The 18,173-nt window shown below is 32.0% G+C and overlaps 3 protein-coding genes and 1 non-coding gene across 4 annotated transcripts; 3 read left to right on the top strand and 1 right to left on the bottom strand.

The window, feature by feature from the left end:
* Positions 1-13,946: 13,946 nt before the first annotated feature.
* LOC115951860 lies at positions 13,947-15,380 on the top strand. Its single transcript, XM_031068991.1, has one exon. It carries the CDS (start codon positions 13,947-13,949, stop codon positions 15,378-15,380), a length of 1,434 nt encoding a protein of 477 aa, XP_030924851.1.
* On the bottom strand, positions 14,331-14,437 carry LOC115954346. The gene has a single exon (XR_004083886.1). It is a non-coding gene; the product is annotated as a small nucleolar RNA R71 (small nucleolar RNA).
* Positions 15,381-15,544: 164 nt separating the features above from the next.
* On the top strand, positions 15,545-16,198 carry LOC115951859. The gene has a single exon (XM_031068990.1). The coding sequence runs from the start codon at positions 15,545-15,547 to the stop codon at positions 16,196-16,198; it is 654 nt and encodes a 217-aa protein (XP_030924850.1).
* A 263-nt stretch (positions 16,199-16,461) lies between these two features.
* On the top strand, positions 16,462-16,842 carry LOC115951858. Its single transcript, XM_031068989.1, has one exon. It carries the CDS (start codon positions 16,462-16,464, stop codon positions 16,840-16,842), a length of 381 nt encoding a protein of 126 aa, XP_030924849.1.
* The last annotated feature ends 1,331 nt before the right edge of the window (positions 16,843-18,173 follow it).

Raw genomic sequence — 18,173 nt, 5'->3', positions numbered from 1 at the left:
TTTTTTTTTTTTTTTTTTTTTGATAAGTTTTGCTATAGATAACTTGCATGCATGAAAAACATAATTTTATTTTCATTTATTCCTTAAATGACTGAATTATCCTTTAAAAAGGTTATAAGGACCTGAATAAATTAAATAATAGATGGGTATTTTGATTATTTACCAGAAGATCCATTCTGTTGAACATTAGTGTGCGTTTGTCTAAAAATTCTTTTGTATTTTCCCTTTTTGACTAGATCCCACGACACTATTTACGACACAGTAAAACTTGTGAAAAACGCGCATAAACAAGTCAGTCGTAGGTCTCACGGCACTGTTTATAATTTAAAAATTATTTTGTTACAGTGTTTTCAATAAAATAAGTAATATCCAAATAGACTCTTAATTAAGTCAGTAATGACAGAAAAAATCTTGCCGTAAATTTTTTTTTTGTTCATTCAAGGACTCTACTAGACGCTTCTTTGGATTACTCAAAGTATATCAATTAAAAAAAAAAAATTAATCATTATTTTTTTCTTTAAGAAAAAAGAAAAAAAACTATGAAACTCTTTTGCAACCTTTGGATTTGGAAAAGGTTGATCTGTTGCTTGCTAAGCGTGAATAGTTAATATAATTATTACTGTGAGTGAAAAGTTATTTTCTCGTTCATCTTTTAAAGTGTATTTTTCACGTTAAACTCTTGTAATAACGGTGTATACGGTATTGTACTTAATAAACTACACAATAAACTCTTCGAGTCCTACCATCGGACAAGGAGAAAAAAAAAAAACTCTTGTTCGGCACCAAGAGCCTATGGAATTAATTTCAGTAATTTTTAAACTTGGGTTTTTTAGTTTCTTGATAGTAGAAAGGAAAGAACAGGTTCATGCATTTTTCTATGAAATGAATTAATTTTTTACTTTTTGTGTATAAGTGAGTTGTGTAGAAGTAAAAAAAAATATAATATAAATACATAATTGTGGTCCGTGTGCACATATATTTTTCGTGCACACTCACAGAAAAGGATTAAGAATATAGTATGATGCTTGACTGATGGTATAGGTTATAAATAAACAAATTAATATGATTTCTGAGCTCTCATTTTTAGGATTTTCAAACTTAGCTCTCAAATAAGTGATATCCTCTACTCTAATGTTGAAAACCATAGTTGCCATATCATCTTTCATGTCCAAATAACACAAGTGTATCTCTTGCATGACAGAGTCAACCCAATACTTCTCTCTCTAATAACCTTATTATTTTACATCCATGTGCTCAGTTGACCATGGCTGTATAACACAAATTGCAACTGGTGGTTTCAGGTAGAATATATAGTTAAAAAAATAAAAACCCTAATTAAGTCTCACAACCATTTCCTTTTGTCTTACTATTGTCACTTTTTGACAGAAAGGTTTCAACTGGAAGGAAAGCGATTTCTTTCTCTTTGGCCCTTTCCATATAACACACTTGAGCGTATTGAATAGTTAATTTCATTTTAAAACAAGTGTGCCTTTCCTTTCCCTTTCTCTCTTAGCTTTTTTTGTTTTTTTTTTTTTCAAATAATTAATTAGTAGAAGGAAAAAAAAAAGTATCCATTACAAAAAGGAAAACTCTTTTATCTCCAACCTTTCTTATTTTAAAATAAAAATAGATAAGATCTTATCTATTTTTATTTTTAAAGAAGAAAGGATAGGTGAAGATTACAATTGGTGATTACTATAAGTCATGAGGGGGGTTAATTATCTTTCTTTCCTTCCTCTTTTTTACGCATGGTCTAATAATTCTCTTTATTATTTTTAGTTAGCAATTATTTATTTATTTTTAGACTCATGCTTTGCAATTTATTAGAAACTCTTGCATTTACGTACATATAGAAGGTCAAAGACTCAAAGTTGTATAATAGTACACACTCGCTCACGTAAGTGCTTAGGATTCCTTCGGCAAAAATGGCCCACTACTACTATTTAGCAAAAAAATTAGCAATCTACTACTATTTTGAAAATATATAGGAATCTACCACTTTTTTGAAACTCAAGTTTACCGTTAAACTTGAGTTCCTTAAAAAATTTTACTCTGAAAAATTTTGAAAATTTTTTATGGTACTCGAGTATCATAAAAAATTTTTAAAATTTTTCCGTAGTACTCGAGTTCCATAAATTTGAGTACTATGGAAAACTCGATTTCGCTAAACTCGAGTATCCAAAAAATAGTACATCCCTACATATTTCCAAAATAGTGGCAGAATTTTTAAAAGCTAAGCACCATGAATATTCATTTAATTTTTTCTATAATAGCACGATGAATTTCAGTTTCTCAAAATGAACCGCATTTGATAATCTTTTATTATTTTGTAAAGTTTGGAATTATAATAACTTTTTTTTCCTAGGTACATTTCTCACAAATATTAAGGCAGTATGTTATGACTATTATTAATTAAAATAGTTTCAATGGTGTGGTCATGTAAAAGTGGTATTACTTCAATTAGAACATTTCATGGATTCCAATTTTCTTGGCATTGAGTAAGTGACTTGGGTTCAAATTCTTTCAATATCAAAAACCAATTAGTGTTTTAGCATAATGATAAATAACAGTCATCATGAAACATACACCTTAAGTTCAAATCCTATACTAGCATTACTCATGATTTCAAACCCCAAACTTGTGCTCACACAACTCCATATTAATGGAGGGTGGATGTGTCACTTGATTCAAAAGGATTAGCAACCAACTAGATTGAGAGTTCCAATTGTTATATTACAAGATTTGATCCAAAATTTGAACATTGCAGTCTTGACAGAGAGAGTAACAAACTTCATTGACATGGTGAATATGTACAAGGGATTAGCATTTAGCAAATATGGGCGGGGTCAGGGGTAATTATCCCACTTCAGCACTCTTTCTGGTAAAGCTAATAATTTTTCCAATTTGGGTAATATTATTTGACTATTTGGATTAAAATATCATATTTGCTATTATTTTCAGTGTAATTTTAGCTATTCAAATGAAATCTTTAAATTTATTATATTTAGTTAATCTTGTGTAAATTAATATGTTATTGATTACATATTGATTATTTTTATTTTTATCTTTTAATTATATGAAATAAACACTTGTAGTTATTTAAGGTTAAGGAGAAATATTATTATAATTAAATTATGTTGAGTCCCAATTAAATCCTAAATAAATTATATTGTTGTGGATCTTTCAAATCTTATTACAAATCCTTGCTCAAGATTTGTTTTTTCTTTTTCTTTTCCGGATTATTACATTTATATTATATTTTTTTATATCAATTAAATCATTTTTATTTATTATTTAATTTGTTACTTATATTAGATAATATTTTTTGAATTAATAATGATGCTTTCAAACATGCCTTTTAATAATTAATCTTGCCTTCCTTGAATTAAAATCTTAGCAACGTAAACTTTTATAAACCATCATTTAACACATTATATACATTAGGGGTTTAGCAATACAGGATTTTTTTTATAAACCTCCTTCAGAGCTTCGATTATCAAAACAGAAGTTTAAAAAAAACTCAGCCAGAGTTGAATTCCAATTTCAGATAGATTATGATCACTTAAAACATTGGCACTTGTCAACTCAAGATTCATCAGTCCTAAATGGATTATTATTAAGTGCAATAGAACCAACCAAATTGCAATTTCATTCATTTGGCTTCATCTCATTGTCTAGATTCAAGAGAAAGTTTTGATCTTTACATTTCGATTTTTCTTTTTGTTGGTTAAGGACTTTAACTTTTTGTGTGTAATCTATAATTTTTTTTGGATATGGCCGCCTCTCCAGGCTCTACTTTAGCGGGCCCTTTGGTCAAGTTGCATCTTTCTTTAAATATTTATATATATAATTATACCAGTTATCTCGCGAAGTAGGTCATAGCCACGCGCTCCTATTCTCCAACTCAGTTGTCATCATGCAACTTTGTCAAATAATCTATGCTCTGTCGTCTCTGCATGGTACTTGCAAGACCTCCCTAGTTGATTTCTACATATGGAGCCTTACAATATAATGGGTGTTTTGGACATTTTGCTTTATCCTGTACTGTAATAGTATTACAGTAGCATAGTTTTTTTTTTTTGGATAGTAACTATTATATGATTTCTTATTATCTTGTGGGAGACATTTTTGTGGTGGGCTCAAAATTTGAAGGATGTGCCATAAATTTAGAAATTATACTTTTCATGAAATTTTCGATGTGTTTAACAGATAAGGAGTAAAATAATAAAAAAGTTGGAATATCACCTTTTTTTAATATAAAAAGAATTATGATTTCTTATTTGTTTGAATGAAATTTTAAAGTGCATGTCATCAACACTCTTAGATTTATGAAATTAAATCAAAATCAATAAATAATCTATCAAAAAAAGAAAAAAGAAAAAGAAAAGAATCTTTATCTAACTTTAAATGTCTTAGCTTTCTTTATTTAAAAGAGATCCTCTAACTAAAGAAACTTTTTGTCAAATGGTCTAGAATTTAATAAGAACAATACTATCAATTAACTATGAGAATTATTACCTGTTTACTATGAAATGACTTCTTTTGTGACGTACCATTCTTGTATCAGCATTGGTATCCATAGTTCCATACTAATATTTGCTTTGAATGCATAAACAAAACCAACATATTTTGGTGTTACAAATCAATCTACCTATACATTTGATACCACTCTATAAACACACCTGACACATTTAAAAATAAACACTATTTGAATCATATTAAATATTTAGGTTTAATGCTAGTGATGTTCATTTTATACTTTTATCATCATGAAAAAAATTGTAAATATATAATTTGAATATCATAGGTTGAAATTCATTATATATATAATTATTTATTCTTGATTGTTTCATTTTAGTTGAAAAAAATAGTAGAAGAATTATAATTAATTATTATTCAATCATTCTCCATGTGTAACTGTAAACTAAACTAAACTTTAACGAGTGAATTAAGTTCAACAATTGAAAATTTTAAATTAAAATAGAACAGAGACAAGATTTCAACTTAGATCACCTACTCTTATAACCTAATAAATTATAACTTAATTTTATTTAAAAAGTTTATTTAATTATTTAGTAATTATTCTAATAATTAATGGATAGAAGGCACATATTTCATTATAATTGGACTGTCATGTAAGTATGTCATCTTGTATGATAAGGTTGCAATAAAGATAAAGTACGGATATCACATCTCATGGATTTGAGACCCTGAGAATTTTCAGATTGGTTTATAGGCTCTTTTGATCCGTTGCCTTTTCAGTTTTTACACTGGTCTGTGGGGATGTATGCAAAGATCATGAATCGTAGACTAAATGAGTTTGATAACCACTAGGTTTTGAGGCATCGAAAGAAAAGATGCGTTATGCAGCTTGTAAATGAAGCATGATTTGAACCAGGTTTTCTATTGAGCAAAAAGAAAGTCTAGGTACTCTAAGATCATATCATTTTGTCACATTTTTTGTCGGAACTTGTTGAAGTGCTCGATTATAAACGATGGACGATCATTTCTATATAAACTTATTATTTTTTCCATCACTCAAAATTAGCTACAGTTGCGATAAAAGAAAGTAAGTAATTAAAAATGTGTCCTTAACACGTTTCCAAATTTGAAATTGGGCTTAAAACTAACAAGATTATTCTTAAGATGAGCATTGAATGAATGGACAGTCGTGATTTTTTAATGACTTTGTATTCACCATTCGTGAGAGCTTACATGGGCCCCCCCATCAATGAAGTGGCAGCATCTGGTAGAGCCAAGCCTTTAGCATGATACCATGACGACAATTAATGTCCAGATTGAATGACACTTCTTAGAGCTACGGTGCTGATAAGATAGATAGTATTTAATTAAGTGGCTTCGTGTTGCTAATGCATGAATCTACCACCGTCCATGAATACAATTACATTAAGATGTGAGGGTTTGATCATGAACCTTGACAATGACCATGTTGAGGCTTCATTAGAGGAAATTCATGTAAGTGACATTGTAACCGACTGTTTCATCATCAATTAATTAATAGAAGAATAATAGTTAGATTGTAGGTCAATTTGACACGTGGAATAGAAATATGTCCTTTCGGACCAACTGAAACAGTTTTTTTGGGTTCTATAATGCTTTTATTTATACTTAACTCTTTGGCAGCCAAGCTTGCCTGTTTAATTTACGACAAAGCTTTTCTAATCAAGTCGTGGAAGTCTCTGCGATAAGGCTTAGATTATTAAAGTGGAGATCCTTTTGGATCAAGCTTCAGAAACAAGGACAGCATTAGAAGCTTACGACTTTCAAGCGTGACTTGTACTAATAAACATCTTATAATTAATTCTTTTTCTAAGTATTAATTATTGTCAAAAAGTCTAATGTAGAAGGTTACTTTGAGACTAAATTTGTTGAATTGACTCTTAAAATTTATAGTGATTTGAGGGAAGCTATATATATCAAAAAAAAAAAAAAAAACACTCTTCTATATATGGTGCTGCCTTTTATTTTGCTCCCTTATCAATTGATGTTTCTACTCTGGGAATGAACTGCCCTTTTCATAAGGGTATGTATGTTCGGAATTTTGGTCACCTTCCCTTTCCAACCAAATATTTATGTCATCCAATGTAATCTTTTTAACTTGGGTTTTCGCACTTAAAAGAAGTACAATAATTCTATTAACATAATCTTCTTCTTCTTCTTCTTCTTCTTCTTCTTTTTATTTTTATAATAATTTATGAATCTAAAATAAATGTGGTGCTAATAGGATACACGTGAGAGGAGTGTTGTACCATCCAATTTAGCATCCAATTTTATTTTATTTATTTTTACCTGAGGATCGCATCCGACTGAATGTACAATGGAAATGGGCTCCTGACCCAATCTAGGCCTGGCAATGATATACGGAGGCCCTGCATAGCGTAATGTGTACTCGTGTGCTGGGCTTAGCGTTCCAACCTATTTTAACTTAAACCCATTTCCAATTCTAACTGTCCATTACTTGTCTTAAATTCTTAGTAATTTGAGACATCCAGTGTCAACATGTGTCTGATGGAAGGGTATTTTTTTTTTTTTTTTTCAACTAAGTAATACAATAATCGTGTACTCTTTCTTTTTACATATTTATAGTAAACTCTTTATATTTATAGTAAACTCTTTATTTATATGAGAACAGAGAGTATATTATTATCGTATTCTTGGAGTAGTGGATAAATTTTCATGATGCAATTACTTGTCACTACAATAAGGTGAATTATAGAGATTAATTTTATTATAATTTAGAATAATGGCTAAATGATTAAATTAATATTTTTCTAAAATTTGGAGACAATTATGATAGTATTAGTCTATCATAGTATGTGGTATATTATGAGGAAAGCCAAAGATTTGAATCCCCTTTTCTCCATTGTTTTTCTTTTTGAGAAATTTAGAATCATTTTTCTTACTTGTTCTAATAATTGAAATATCCAAAATTAAAAAAAAAAAAAAATTATCTTGAGTGTTAGGGTCATAATTTATTGTAATTGATTAATCATTTGACAAAATGCACTTTACTTGTAATTTGGTAGATTTAAGATAGGTTTAGTACTTCAAGAAATATGTTTTTCAAGTCAAGTATTAAAGACATGAAGATTTGTTCAAGAAACAAGTGAAGAAAAGTTGTTCATTAAGACTCGACAGATAGCTCAAAAGATGCCTGCTATCAAGACTTAATATGAAACTCGATAGATAGCTTGACAGCAGCTCAATCTATCAAGATTTATGATTTTCAGTTTTCTAGATCTGAAATTTGGCCCAGGCTTAAGTATTGGTTCAGGGTCTTTTCTCATAACCCTAGACATATATAAGACTTATTTTAAGAGCCATCACATATGGATACAGAGACCAAGAGATTTATTTTCTCTGTGTGAAGCTACTGTGTTTGTAAGCCATAAGGTTTTGTAACCAAGTACTTCCTAATCTTCATTATTGATGGAGTGAAGAATTTTGCAGCCAACAACATCTGTTCAAATTGCTGGAGTTAGTCACGTACTGCGATCTATGCAAAAAAATTAGTTAAAAATTGGAGGTTTGTGCATCAAAAGGAAAAAAAGACTACTACAAGATCAAGTCCAATTGGGTATTGGAGTAAAAGGTTAACTGTAAGTTGGTATTTCGGGATAGATCATGGTAGTTGGTAAGATTCCTTATATTTGTAACCGCTTGATTGTTGATTAGTGGCTTCTTGGGAGTGGTGAACTTAAAATCACCTGATGAGATTTTTGCCTTACGAGGTTTTTCCCATTTGTCAACAAATCATCGTGTCCAATTTATTTTCTGCTGCACTTAGTATTTTTGGTGATTTGTTGGTGCTTTCACATTTTGCATGCAATTGAACTTAATTAATCAACTTGGATAATTGAATTAATTTATTGGGGTCAAGCTATTTTAACCCAACATTGAGGTTGAAACTTATCTCCACCTTTCCTTCCATTTAAAGAGGTTAGAATAATTTATATATCTATATATAATAATAATAGGTAAAGCAAAGAGAAAATCAAATTAAACTTAAAATTGTAATTCAATTAGAGTTTAATTTTGCGTCATATGTCTCATCTAATCTAAATTTTAGAATTTTGTGCCAAGTGAGTTAATTTAGTATAAAAATTGAATTTCAATTAGAGTTTCATTTTGTATTAGGTGTCCCATCTAATCTAAATTTTTAAATTTTTGTGCCAAATTAGTTAATTTAGTGTAGAAAACAAGGAATCCAATATAATAAACCATAGAAAACATAATCATATAACTAAAAAAAATAAAATTTATAATAATAATAATAATAATAATAATAATAATAATAATAATAATAATAATAATAATAATAATAATAGAGAAACTCATATTAGAATTCCAAATTAGAGTTCCAATTTTGTGCCATGTGTCCTAAATTATTTATTCTTAAAGAGTTTTTATTTCTTAATTTTAGAATTAAATGTGAGATCACTTCATAAATATTTATCCAAATGAGTTATTAACTACAAAAATCAAAGAGTCTAAAATAAATGAATTGTAAAAAAAAAAAAAAAAAGTGCTTTACAAAAATTAAAAAAAAATAAAAAAAACATGAAAAATTTACATTTTATACCTAATAATATCCTTACAAAATTTTTTAAAGAGTTAACAAAATATAAAAATGATTATCAGTAGTATTTAAATTATATATATAAATTATATTATGCATCTTATTGTATATCTTTAAATGTATCTATGTATATGCATGGAGTTACAAGCTAGTATAAAATAATAGGTGAAGTTGAGAGAAACTCAAATTAGAATTCCAATTCTGCGCTAGGTGTCCTAAATTATTTATTCTTAAAGAGTCTTAATTTTAAAATCAAATGTGGGATCGTATCATAAATATTCATTTAAGTGAGTTATTAAGTACAAAAATCAAAGAATCTAGAATAAATGAATCATAAAAAAAAGGTGCTTCACAATAATTTTTTTTAAAAAATAGACAATTTACATTTTATACCTAATAATGTCTTTACAAATTTTTTTAAAGAGTTAACATAATATAAAAATGCTATCAATAGTATTTAAATTATATATATAGGGATTATATTATATATCTTATTGTATAATTTTAAGTGTATCCATGCATATACATGAGGTTACAAGCTAGTTGTGTATTATGCCACAAGTATTAAAGTTCAATTTAGTACTTTTTTTTTTTTTTTTTTATGTTTCGAAAGGAGATATCCAAAATTTAAATTTCCATTTCCCTATTGTGTCTATTGAATATAAAAATAAAACTGATAATGGTATATTACACTTTCCTCTCGCATAAATATATGTTATATTATAGGATCAATGGCAGAGCTATATTGGCCCCCTAAAATTTTAAAATAAATTTTTATAACACACGTTCTTAAAACTTTTTATAATTTGAGAATTCAAAATTTTGACTTGGTCTTCTTTTTTCAAATTTTGAGCTAATCCAAAGATCCTTCTGAAAAACTAAACATTGGCCAATTGAACCAATGGCTAGCCTCCTAAAAAAAATATTCCCAAAAAACTGTTGGTTTTTCTTTTTTTTTTTTTTTTTTTTTTTTTTTTTTAACTATTATTTTCTTTATATGTACAAGGGTCCAAACTCTCTTCTTCTTTTTTTGCCGAATGACCCAATATTATATTTTGTCAAGGCTCGGTGAAAAGGCATTAATAGTTATCATAATGAGAAAAAAATAGTAAAAAAATACATAAATAAAAACGTGTGCAATTTAGTAATATAGGGATCTTCTCGGGCACAAATGGCAAAGGCAGACAAGCAAGTGGAGACTAATTATTCAGGCCTTGTTTGGTTTCAGCATCACTCATCACTCATCACTCATCACTCAAAAATCCACAAAAAAAACCCAAGACTGTTTGGCAACTAAACCCGGTTAACTTTTTCTTCTTAAAAACACAAAAAACTCACATTTTGTGGGACCCGCTTACTATCCATCTTGCAGAGGGCACAGAACGGCTACCCGCGTTGCTATTTCAGTATTGGGTTTCCATTTCTCATTTTTGCTTTCCCATTTATTTCCAGCAGCCTATGTCTTCACCTCTTAAAATCCCAAACCCAAAAGACCACCCAAGCATCAACTCCTCCATCCGACCCCCCCTGCGCCGCCGCCATGTCACCTTACCACGACATCATCCTCCTTCCTCATCCTTGAACCCAAGCCGCTACACCTCCATCCTTTAGCGTCGATCCTGACTTCGAACCCAGCAATAGAGAAAGAGAGTCGGTCCTCTACTCTATAACTGTTCCTCATCCGGATTGGTGGTCGCTTGACTTGCCTAAGGAATTCGATGGCTTCCCCGAGAATTACAAGTGAACAGTGTATGGATTCCTCCCTCGTTATTTCTGAAATTTTAGGCAAAAATTATTTTTCTTGCTGGGTATGCCATGGGAATCCAAATCTGTTTTCTCTTTCCATTTTTTAAGCTTGTATTGTCTTTCTTTAACACTTGCATTACTGTCTTTCTATTTTTTCATTGACACCTTTTTCTCTTGTGCTATTTATTTCTTCAATTCTCCAAGGTAGAACCTAGCAGTTTCGAGATGTAAACAAATGGAGGGGGAGTGTTTGGGTCTCACCGGAAAATGGAATCGGTGAACGAAGCAGTGTTAGAGCTAGGCCTTGTGCTGATCGACGGAACTGGAGCTTATTATTTTCGATTGTGCTGCTGTGGGTTTGGGAGAAGGGAGAAGGGAAAGTGATGAAGATGAGTGATTTGGGTGGTGGTTGGGAAAGTAATGAGGTAAAAAGATTTGTTGCTCACAAACACCTGCAAAGATGGGAAAAGACATTGCTGTGGGACCCTGTGTGCTGGAAATTTACGAAATTGCTACTGATCACTTAAAACTCTTCACTTGAAAACACCTCCAATAGGTTTCCTAATTAGCTCACTTATATCTCAAAATACTGAGATATGTTAACTAAGTTAAGTGTTTGAATAATCACCCAAACAAGCCTACTACCCATGGACCCCACCAAAATTGGGTTATAAGTTAACAAAACTGAGATTTGTTAACTCAGTTCACCAAAATCCAAACAAGGCCTCACTTATTCCACGTACGAATGAGCAAATAGTCTAGTTCATCAACATTTAAGCAAGTGTAAAAATGAGCACACAAGAAGATAAGAGCATCGATATTATCATCTTTCATTTTATTTGTTTTTAATTGGTGGGTGATATTTTTTTCCATACTGGAGTATTTTTTTTTTTTAAGAAAAAGGAAAAAGAAAAGGCTAAGGGGTTGTTTGGTTTTTTGAAAACAATCGCTCATCACTCTTCACTCAATTTTCGTCACTCATCACTCAATACTTAAAATACCCCAATTTCCTATACCCACCCGTTTGGCACACTATTTTCACTTCACATCACTCAAATATTTTAACTTTTTGTGGGACCATACTTAAGCACAAAATTAGACCCTTTTGTTAGCCTGCCCACGGGACCCATTCCCCACCATTTCCTTCACTTCTCATTTCCCCTTCACCCTTCAGCCTTGTTACTCTCATTTCCCCTTCACACTTCTCATTTCATTTTGTTTTTCCCTTTTAGCCCTGCTACTCTCCCAAAACCAGAGACAAACCCAACTACCAAATCTCACTCGCTAGGACCTGCGGTGCCAATCTCCACTGTCACTAGGGCCGCCTACCTCGTGCGCATCATCACCCAACGTCACTTGATCTCCCTCGATGTGTAGCAGCGTGATAAGTGTAATTTTTACATGATTTTTATTATCCTCTTATTTATTAAAATTGCTAGTTTTCCTTTATTTCTTTTGATTTGATTTGATTTTTATTTATATTTATCTATTTATTTGTGCTTTGAAGAAATGAGAAAATTTCAAATTAATCTACAAGGGCTTTACATGCAAAGTGGGGCTAGGCCAATTGAATCAAGTCAACTTACATCCAGCCAGGCATGAATTCAAGAGAAGACCAACCCAATTAAATTTAAGTCCAACTAGAGCAAGGAATCAAAGGAAATTTGCACCAAATTCAAGTCCAATTCGGATTAGGATTTCAGCCTGCACATCAGTTAGTATTTTCAGCATAACTTTGGGTTCAGATGTCCAATCGAGATGATTCAAATTGGACTGGAAAGTTAACTTAAAGGGCTACAACTTTGTAGTTTACCAAAAGTCCGAATTCTGAAGTTAAATGGGCCAAAATAGTCGGTTAAGTGAAGCCTAAAAATCTGGGATTTTCTCTAAACGGGAATAAGATTCTTTGACCTATTTAAAGGCTCTTTAGGGAAAAAAGAGAGAAGGGAAACCTGAGAGGAAAAGGGGGTGCCACATTGAAGCTTTTTTTTTTTTTTTTTTTTCTGAAGAGGAGGATCTGAGGACAAAGGCGAGAGCTTCATGTTGATCAACCAATTCAGATGAAACACATAAGTTTTTTTTTTTTCTTTTCAATTTTATTATGAACTAAATTTTATTTTCTAGAGCGTTGATGTAGTCTAGCAATGAACACACAATTTATATTCTGAGTTATTTTATTTTTAATATTTCCATGATTGAGTGTTTAATTCTTATTCTTAATGCTTAATATTTCTTTTTACGAATTATTGATTGATCAATTGAATGAAAATGAGACCGAGAGGTGATTTGTTATTTTAGTTCTAGAATTAAACACCATTAGTTGAGCGAAAGCAGAGATGCTTTACCGCGATTAGTGTGATTTTTCAGAAAATTCAAAGTACGTAATGAGTCTCCAATTAATTAAATTCACATAGAGATATGGAATTGTTATTTGAAGATATTTTTGATATTATTCGAGAGAAGATATTGAATACTTAAGGAATTTTTAATCATCAATAGGAGATTATTAGAATTTAATAATTAGGAAGAATAAATTGTGTGGGATTTGTTAGGTGAAATCAACTGCTCTAGATCCATTCTTATTATATTTTTACACTGTTAGATTTTTACGTTTTGTTAATTCTTTTTATTCGTAGATTTATTTTTATTAAATAGTTTAATTTAATTCAGATAGTATAACATTCCATTTATTTTCGATTTTCCAAATAGTAATTAATTTAGTGAATTTCGGTATTCAATAACATAGTTAATCCCTGTGGGTTCGACATTCGTTTTCTAAAAACACTTTACTACTTGTTACGATTCTGTGCGCTTGCAGATTATTTTTTGTAAACAAGTTTTTGGCGCCGTTGTCGGGGATTGACTATTTGTTATTGATATTGATACTAGCTAGATATTTACTACTTTGGATTTTATTTTATTTAATAATAAAAAAAATTTTAAATTAGGTGCATCTGAGTTTGTTTTCTTTCTTTTCAGGAATTAGAAGTGCATGCCCCGATTTAAATTAGAGCAGACACTCTTTGATCCTGAAATTGAAAGAACCCTACGTCAGCTCAAGAAAGAAAAGAAGAAAGAGGCCAACACATCTCTATCTAACATGGCCGATCAAGAGCAAAAGGCATTAAGAGATTATGCTATGCCCTCGGTCAATGGAGCTATATCAAGCATAAGGAGGCCAGCCATACAAGCCAATAATTTTGAGATCAAGTCGGCCATCATTCAGATGATACAGCAGACTGTCCAGTTCAAGGGGCTGTCACAAGAGGATCCCAATGTCCATATTGCAAATTTCTTGGAAATTTGTGATACTTTTAAACATAATGGAGTGACAGATGATGCGATTCGACTAAGGCTTTTTCCCTTCTCACTTAGGGATAAAGCAAAAGTTTGGTTGAATTCTTTGCCACCTGGCCTCATTACTACATGGGAGGAGTTGGCACAAAAATTCTTAGCAAAATATTTCCCTCCCGCAAAGATAGCAAAGCTAAGGAATGATATCACCATGTTTGTCCAATTGGAGGGTGAATCATTATATGAAGCATGGGAGAGGTACAAAGAATTATTGCGAAGGTGTCCTCATCATGACCTTCCAGCATGGCTTCAAGTGCAAGCATTCTACAATGGTCTAGGAGCTACAAACAGATCTACAGTTGATGCAGCAACTAGTGGAGCTTTAATGAGTAAAACTCATGAGGCAGCCTATGAACTTCTGGAAGAATTGGCATCCAACAACTATCAATGGCCTACAGAAAGAGCAATGCCAAGAAAGACAGTTGGAGTTTTAGAACTTGATTCTATTACCTCATTGGTGGCACAAATGGCAACTTTGTCTCAACAACTAGGTAAAATGAATGTTAATGCTATTCAAACTAATGTTGTTTGTGATCATTGCGCAAGAAATCATTCAAGTGTCGACTGCCAAATGGGAAATCCTTTTGCCCAATCGAGTTATGGACAAGCAAATTACTTGTCAAATTTTCAACGTCAAAATAATCCATACTCAAACACGTACAATCCTGGATGGAGGAATCACCCTAACTTCTCATGGAGCAATAACCAAGGGCAGGCTAAACCACCTCAGCAATTTCCACATCAAGAGAAGAAGACAACACTTGAGGACATGTTCATGCAGTACATACAGAAGACAGACATGGCGATCCAAAACAACTCAGCTTCAATCCATAATCTTGAGGTGCAGATCGGTCAGCTCTCAAGCATGCTCACAGAAAGAACTGCAGGAACTTTGCCAAGCAACACTGTCACCAATCCGAAAGAACATGTAAAGGCAATATCATTGAGAAGTGGACGAACATATGAGGAGCCAAAAGTAACAAATGCCAAACAAGATGAAGCTATGGATAATGAGGAGTCAAAGATGAAGGAAGTCAAGTCAGAGATGAAAGAAGTGGAGCAAGCTGAGAAGACTAAGGAGAATGAAAGAGCTTCAAAATCCAAAGATCCAGGGAAGTTACTTTTGAGACTTATTCTCCTTCAATTTATGATCCACCAATTCCTTTTCCGCAAAGATTAAAAAAAAATAATGTGGATGATCAATTTTCTAAATTTCTAAGTATATTTAAGCAATTGCATATTAATATTCCTCTCATTTAAGCTTTGGAACAAATGCCTAAATATGCTAAATTTTTGTAGGATATTATATCAAAGAAGTGGAAATTGGAGGAGCATGAAACAGTAATGCTGACAGAGGAGAGTAGTGCAATCTTACAAAAGAAGCTGCCGCCTAAGCTGAAAGATCCGGGGAGTTTCACTATCCCTTGCGCTATAGGAAAATCTTATTTTGATAGAGCTTTATGTGATTTAGGGGCAAGTATTAATCTAATGCCTCTCTCTGTTTTCAGGAAATTGGGTCTTGGAGAAGTAAAGCCGACCACTATCTCTTTACAATTGGCGAATAGATCTATTAAATATCCAAGAGGAGTCATTAAAGACGTATTAGTGAAAGTTGACAAGTTCATCTTCCCGGCTGACTTCATTGTCCTTGATATGGATGAGGATGAGGAGATCCCTTTGATATTGGGTCGACCTTTCCTTGCGACGGGGAGAACCTTAATTGATGTCCAGCAAGAAAAACTTGTTTTGAGGGTCGGAGAGGATGAGATCACTTTTGAGGTATTTAAGCCTATGAAATTTCCTTCCGAGACACATTCTTCTTTTCAAATAAGTGACCGAGACGTGATCATGGCAGATGAGACTTGTGCAATTGATTTTCTAAAGTTACCACTTGTGGTATGTCTTACTCGCTCTACACCTGAAAAATTCAATGATGAAGAGCTTAAAGAGTGTGAAAGATATTTGGAGGCTACACCACTCTTTCCTCCTTCAATGTAACCAAAAGTGGAAGACTTAAAACATGTCAGCCAACATCTCCACCAGAGGAACCACCTAAACTTGAGCTCAAACCGCTTCCATCAAATTTAAGGTATGCTTCCTTAGGCCAAGACTCTTATTTTCTAGTTATTATTAACAGTTCTTTGAGTGATGTAGAGGAGGAAAAGTTGCTGAGAATCTTGCGGGAACACAAAATGGCTTTGTGTTGGACCATCTCTGACATCAAAGGAATTAGTCCTTAAATTTGTACACATAAGATTTTAATGGAGGATAAATATAAGCCGATTGTCCAACCCCAGAGAAGATTGAACCCATCAATGCAAGAAGTGGTGCATAAAGGAGAGTTGAAGCGTATATTGGAAAAGACTGTGAATATCTCTCGTACAGACTGGGTGAGAAAATTAGAAGATGCTTTATGGGCCTATAGAACAGCATTCAAAACACCGATCGGGATGTCACCATACTGGCTCGTTTATGGAAAAGCATGCCATCTACCGGTGGAGCTAGAACACAGAGCCTATTGGGCGACAAGGATACTGAACTTTATTCTACAAGCAGCTGGTGAGAAGAGAATATTGCAAATCAATAAGATGGATGAGTTCCGCAATGATGCTTATGAGAATGCTCGAATTTACAAAAACTAAGAGATGGCATGATAAGCATATTCTAAGTAGGGAATTCGAAGTCAAGCAAAAAGTTCTATTATTTAACTCAAGACTTTGACTCTTTCTAGGAAAGCTGCGCTTTCGGTGATCAGGACCGTTTGTGGTAACCCAAGTTTTCCCCTATAGGGCGGTTGAAGTCCATCATGAAGAAAAAGGGACATTTAAAGTAAATGGACAGAGATTAAAACCCTATATGGATGGAGACTTTAACTCAGAAAAATACTCCATTGAGCTCATCAGTAAATAAGGATGAGAGGATAACGTCTAGCTACAGACGTTAAATAAAGCGCTTTTGGGAGGCAACCCAAGTTTTTTTTAATTTTTTTTGTTTATGTTTTTATTTCTTTATCTTATTGTTTTTATTTCATTTTGTAGGAATAAAGAGACCAAAGAAATCTTCAATGGGTACATGGCTGCATCTCAAGGAAAAATATTCAATTAAAAATCAGGGGAGCATCTCTTTTCCTTTCTCATTCTTTTATTTAGTTTTTCTTCCTTTTTCCCGTTGAGGACAATGTGAAATTTAAGTTTGGGGGAAGGGATTTTATTTTTAATATTTCAAAAAAAAAAAAATTGCCTATGGTAAGAATATGGTTGAAATTTCTTATAATTTTTAGGAATCATTCTCATTGCTTAAGTCCAGTTGTTAATTATTTACTTGATCTTGTTTAAATTGATATGATCATTAATCATTGTGCATACCTAGAGAAATTTTATGTGAATTTTGTAAATTTGGATGGTCTCTACTTATTCTAGAACTTGTTGAATTATACAGAATATTACTTGGGAAGTGATTTAGGCATTCTTTGAATCGATTGAGCCTTTCAAGCTTACCTCTTTATTATCTTTATCCCTAGTTATCCAACTGATCTATTCTTACACTGGGTTGAAGAAAAGAGAAGATATATGAGTGTTTGAAAAAAAAAAAAAAAAAAAAAAAGAAGAAGAAGAAGAAAATTGTACAAAGTTCCATCTACTCCAATGTTTTGAGTTGCTTAGTAACTAGGGGTATTCATTACCAATGTTTACTCTTACATCAAACCGTAACTTGAAATATGAGTATGCAAAAGCACTTCAAGTTTGTGACTTGTTGAGTAACTGGGTGCATCCATCACAAATGCCTGCATTCACGTCAAAAGATAAGTGACGACTAGAAGTCAGTAAAAAATAAAAAAAATTTGATGAAGAGAGGTATTTTGAGATATTCAAAGGATTGAGAAAAATTATATTTTAGAAGTGAGAGTGCTCTATTTGCTTAAAACCTTATCTTTTCTTTATAGCCCTCACCATAGCCATACATCACAAGCCTA

Source organism: Quercus lobata, chromosome 7 (assembly GCF_001633185.2).
Source record: "Quercus lobata isolate SW786 chromosome 7, ValleyOak3.0 Primary Assembly, whole genome shotgun sequence".
NCBI classification, from domain to species: domain Eukaryota; kingdom Viridiplantae; phylum Streptophyta; class Magnoliopsida; order Fagales; family Fagaceae; genus Quercus; species Quercus lobata.
Note: the sequence above shows the minus strand (reverse complement) of the source record. Positions and strands in the feature narration are given on the sequence as shown.

Excerpts from the sequence above, each read along its gene's own strand:
- LOC115951860 (XM_031068991.1), top strand. The coding sequence starts at position 13,947 with ATGGCCGATCAAGAGCAAAAGGCATTAAGAGATTATGCTATGCCCTCG.
- LOC115951859 (XM_031068990.1), top strand. The coding sequence starts at position 15,545 with ATGCTGACAGAGGAGAGTAGTGCAATCTTACAAAAGAAGCTGCCGCCT.
- LOC115951858 (XM_031068989.1), top strand. The coding sequence starts at position 16,462 with ATGGAGGATAAATATAAGCCGATTGTCCAACCCCAGAGAAGATTGAAC.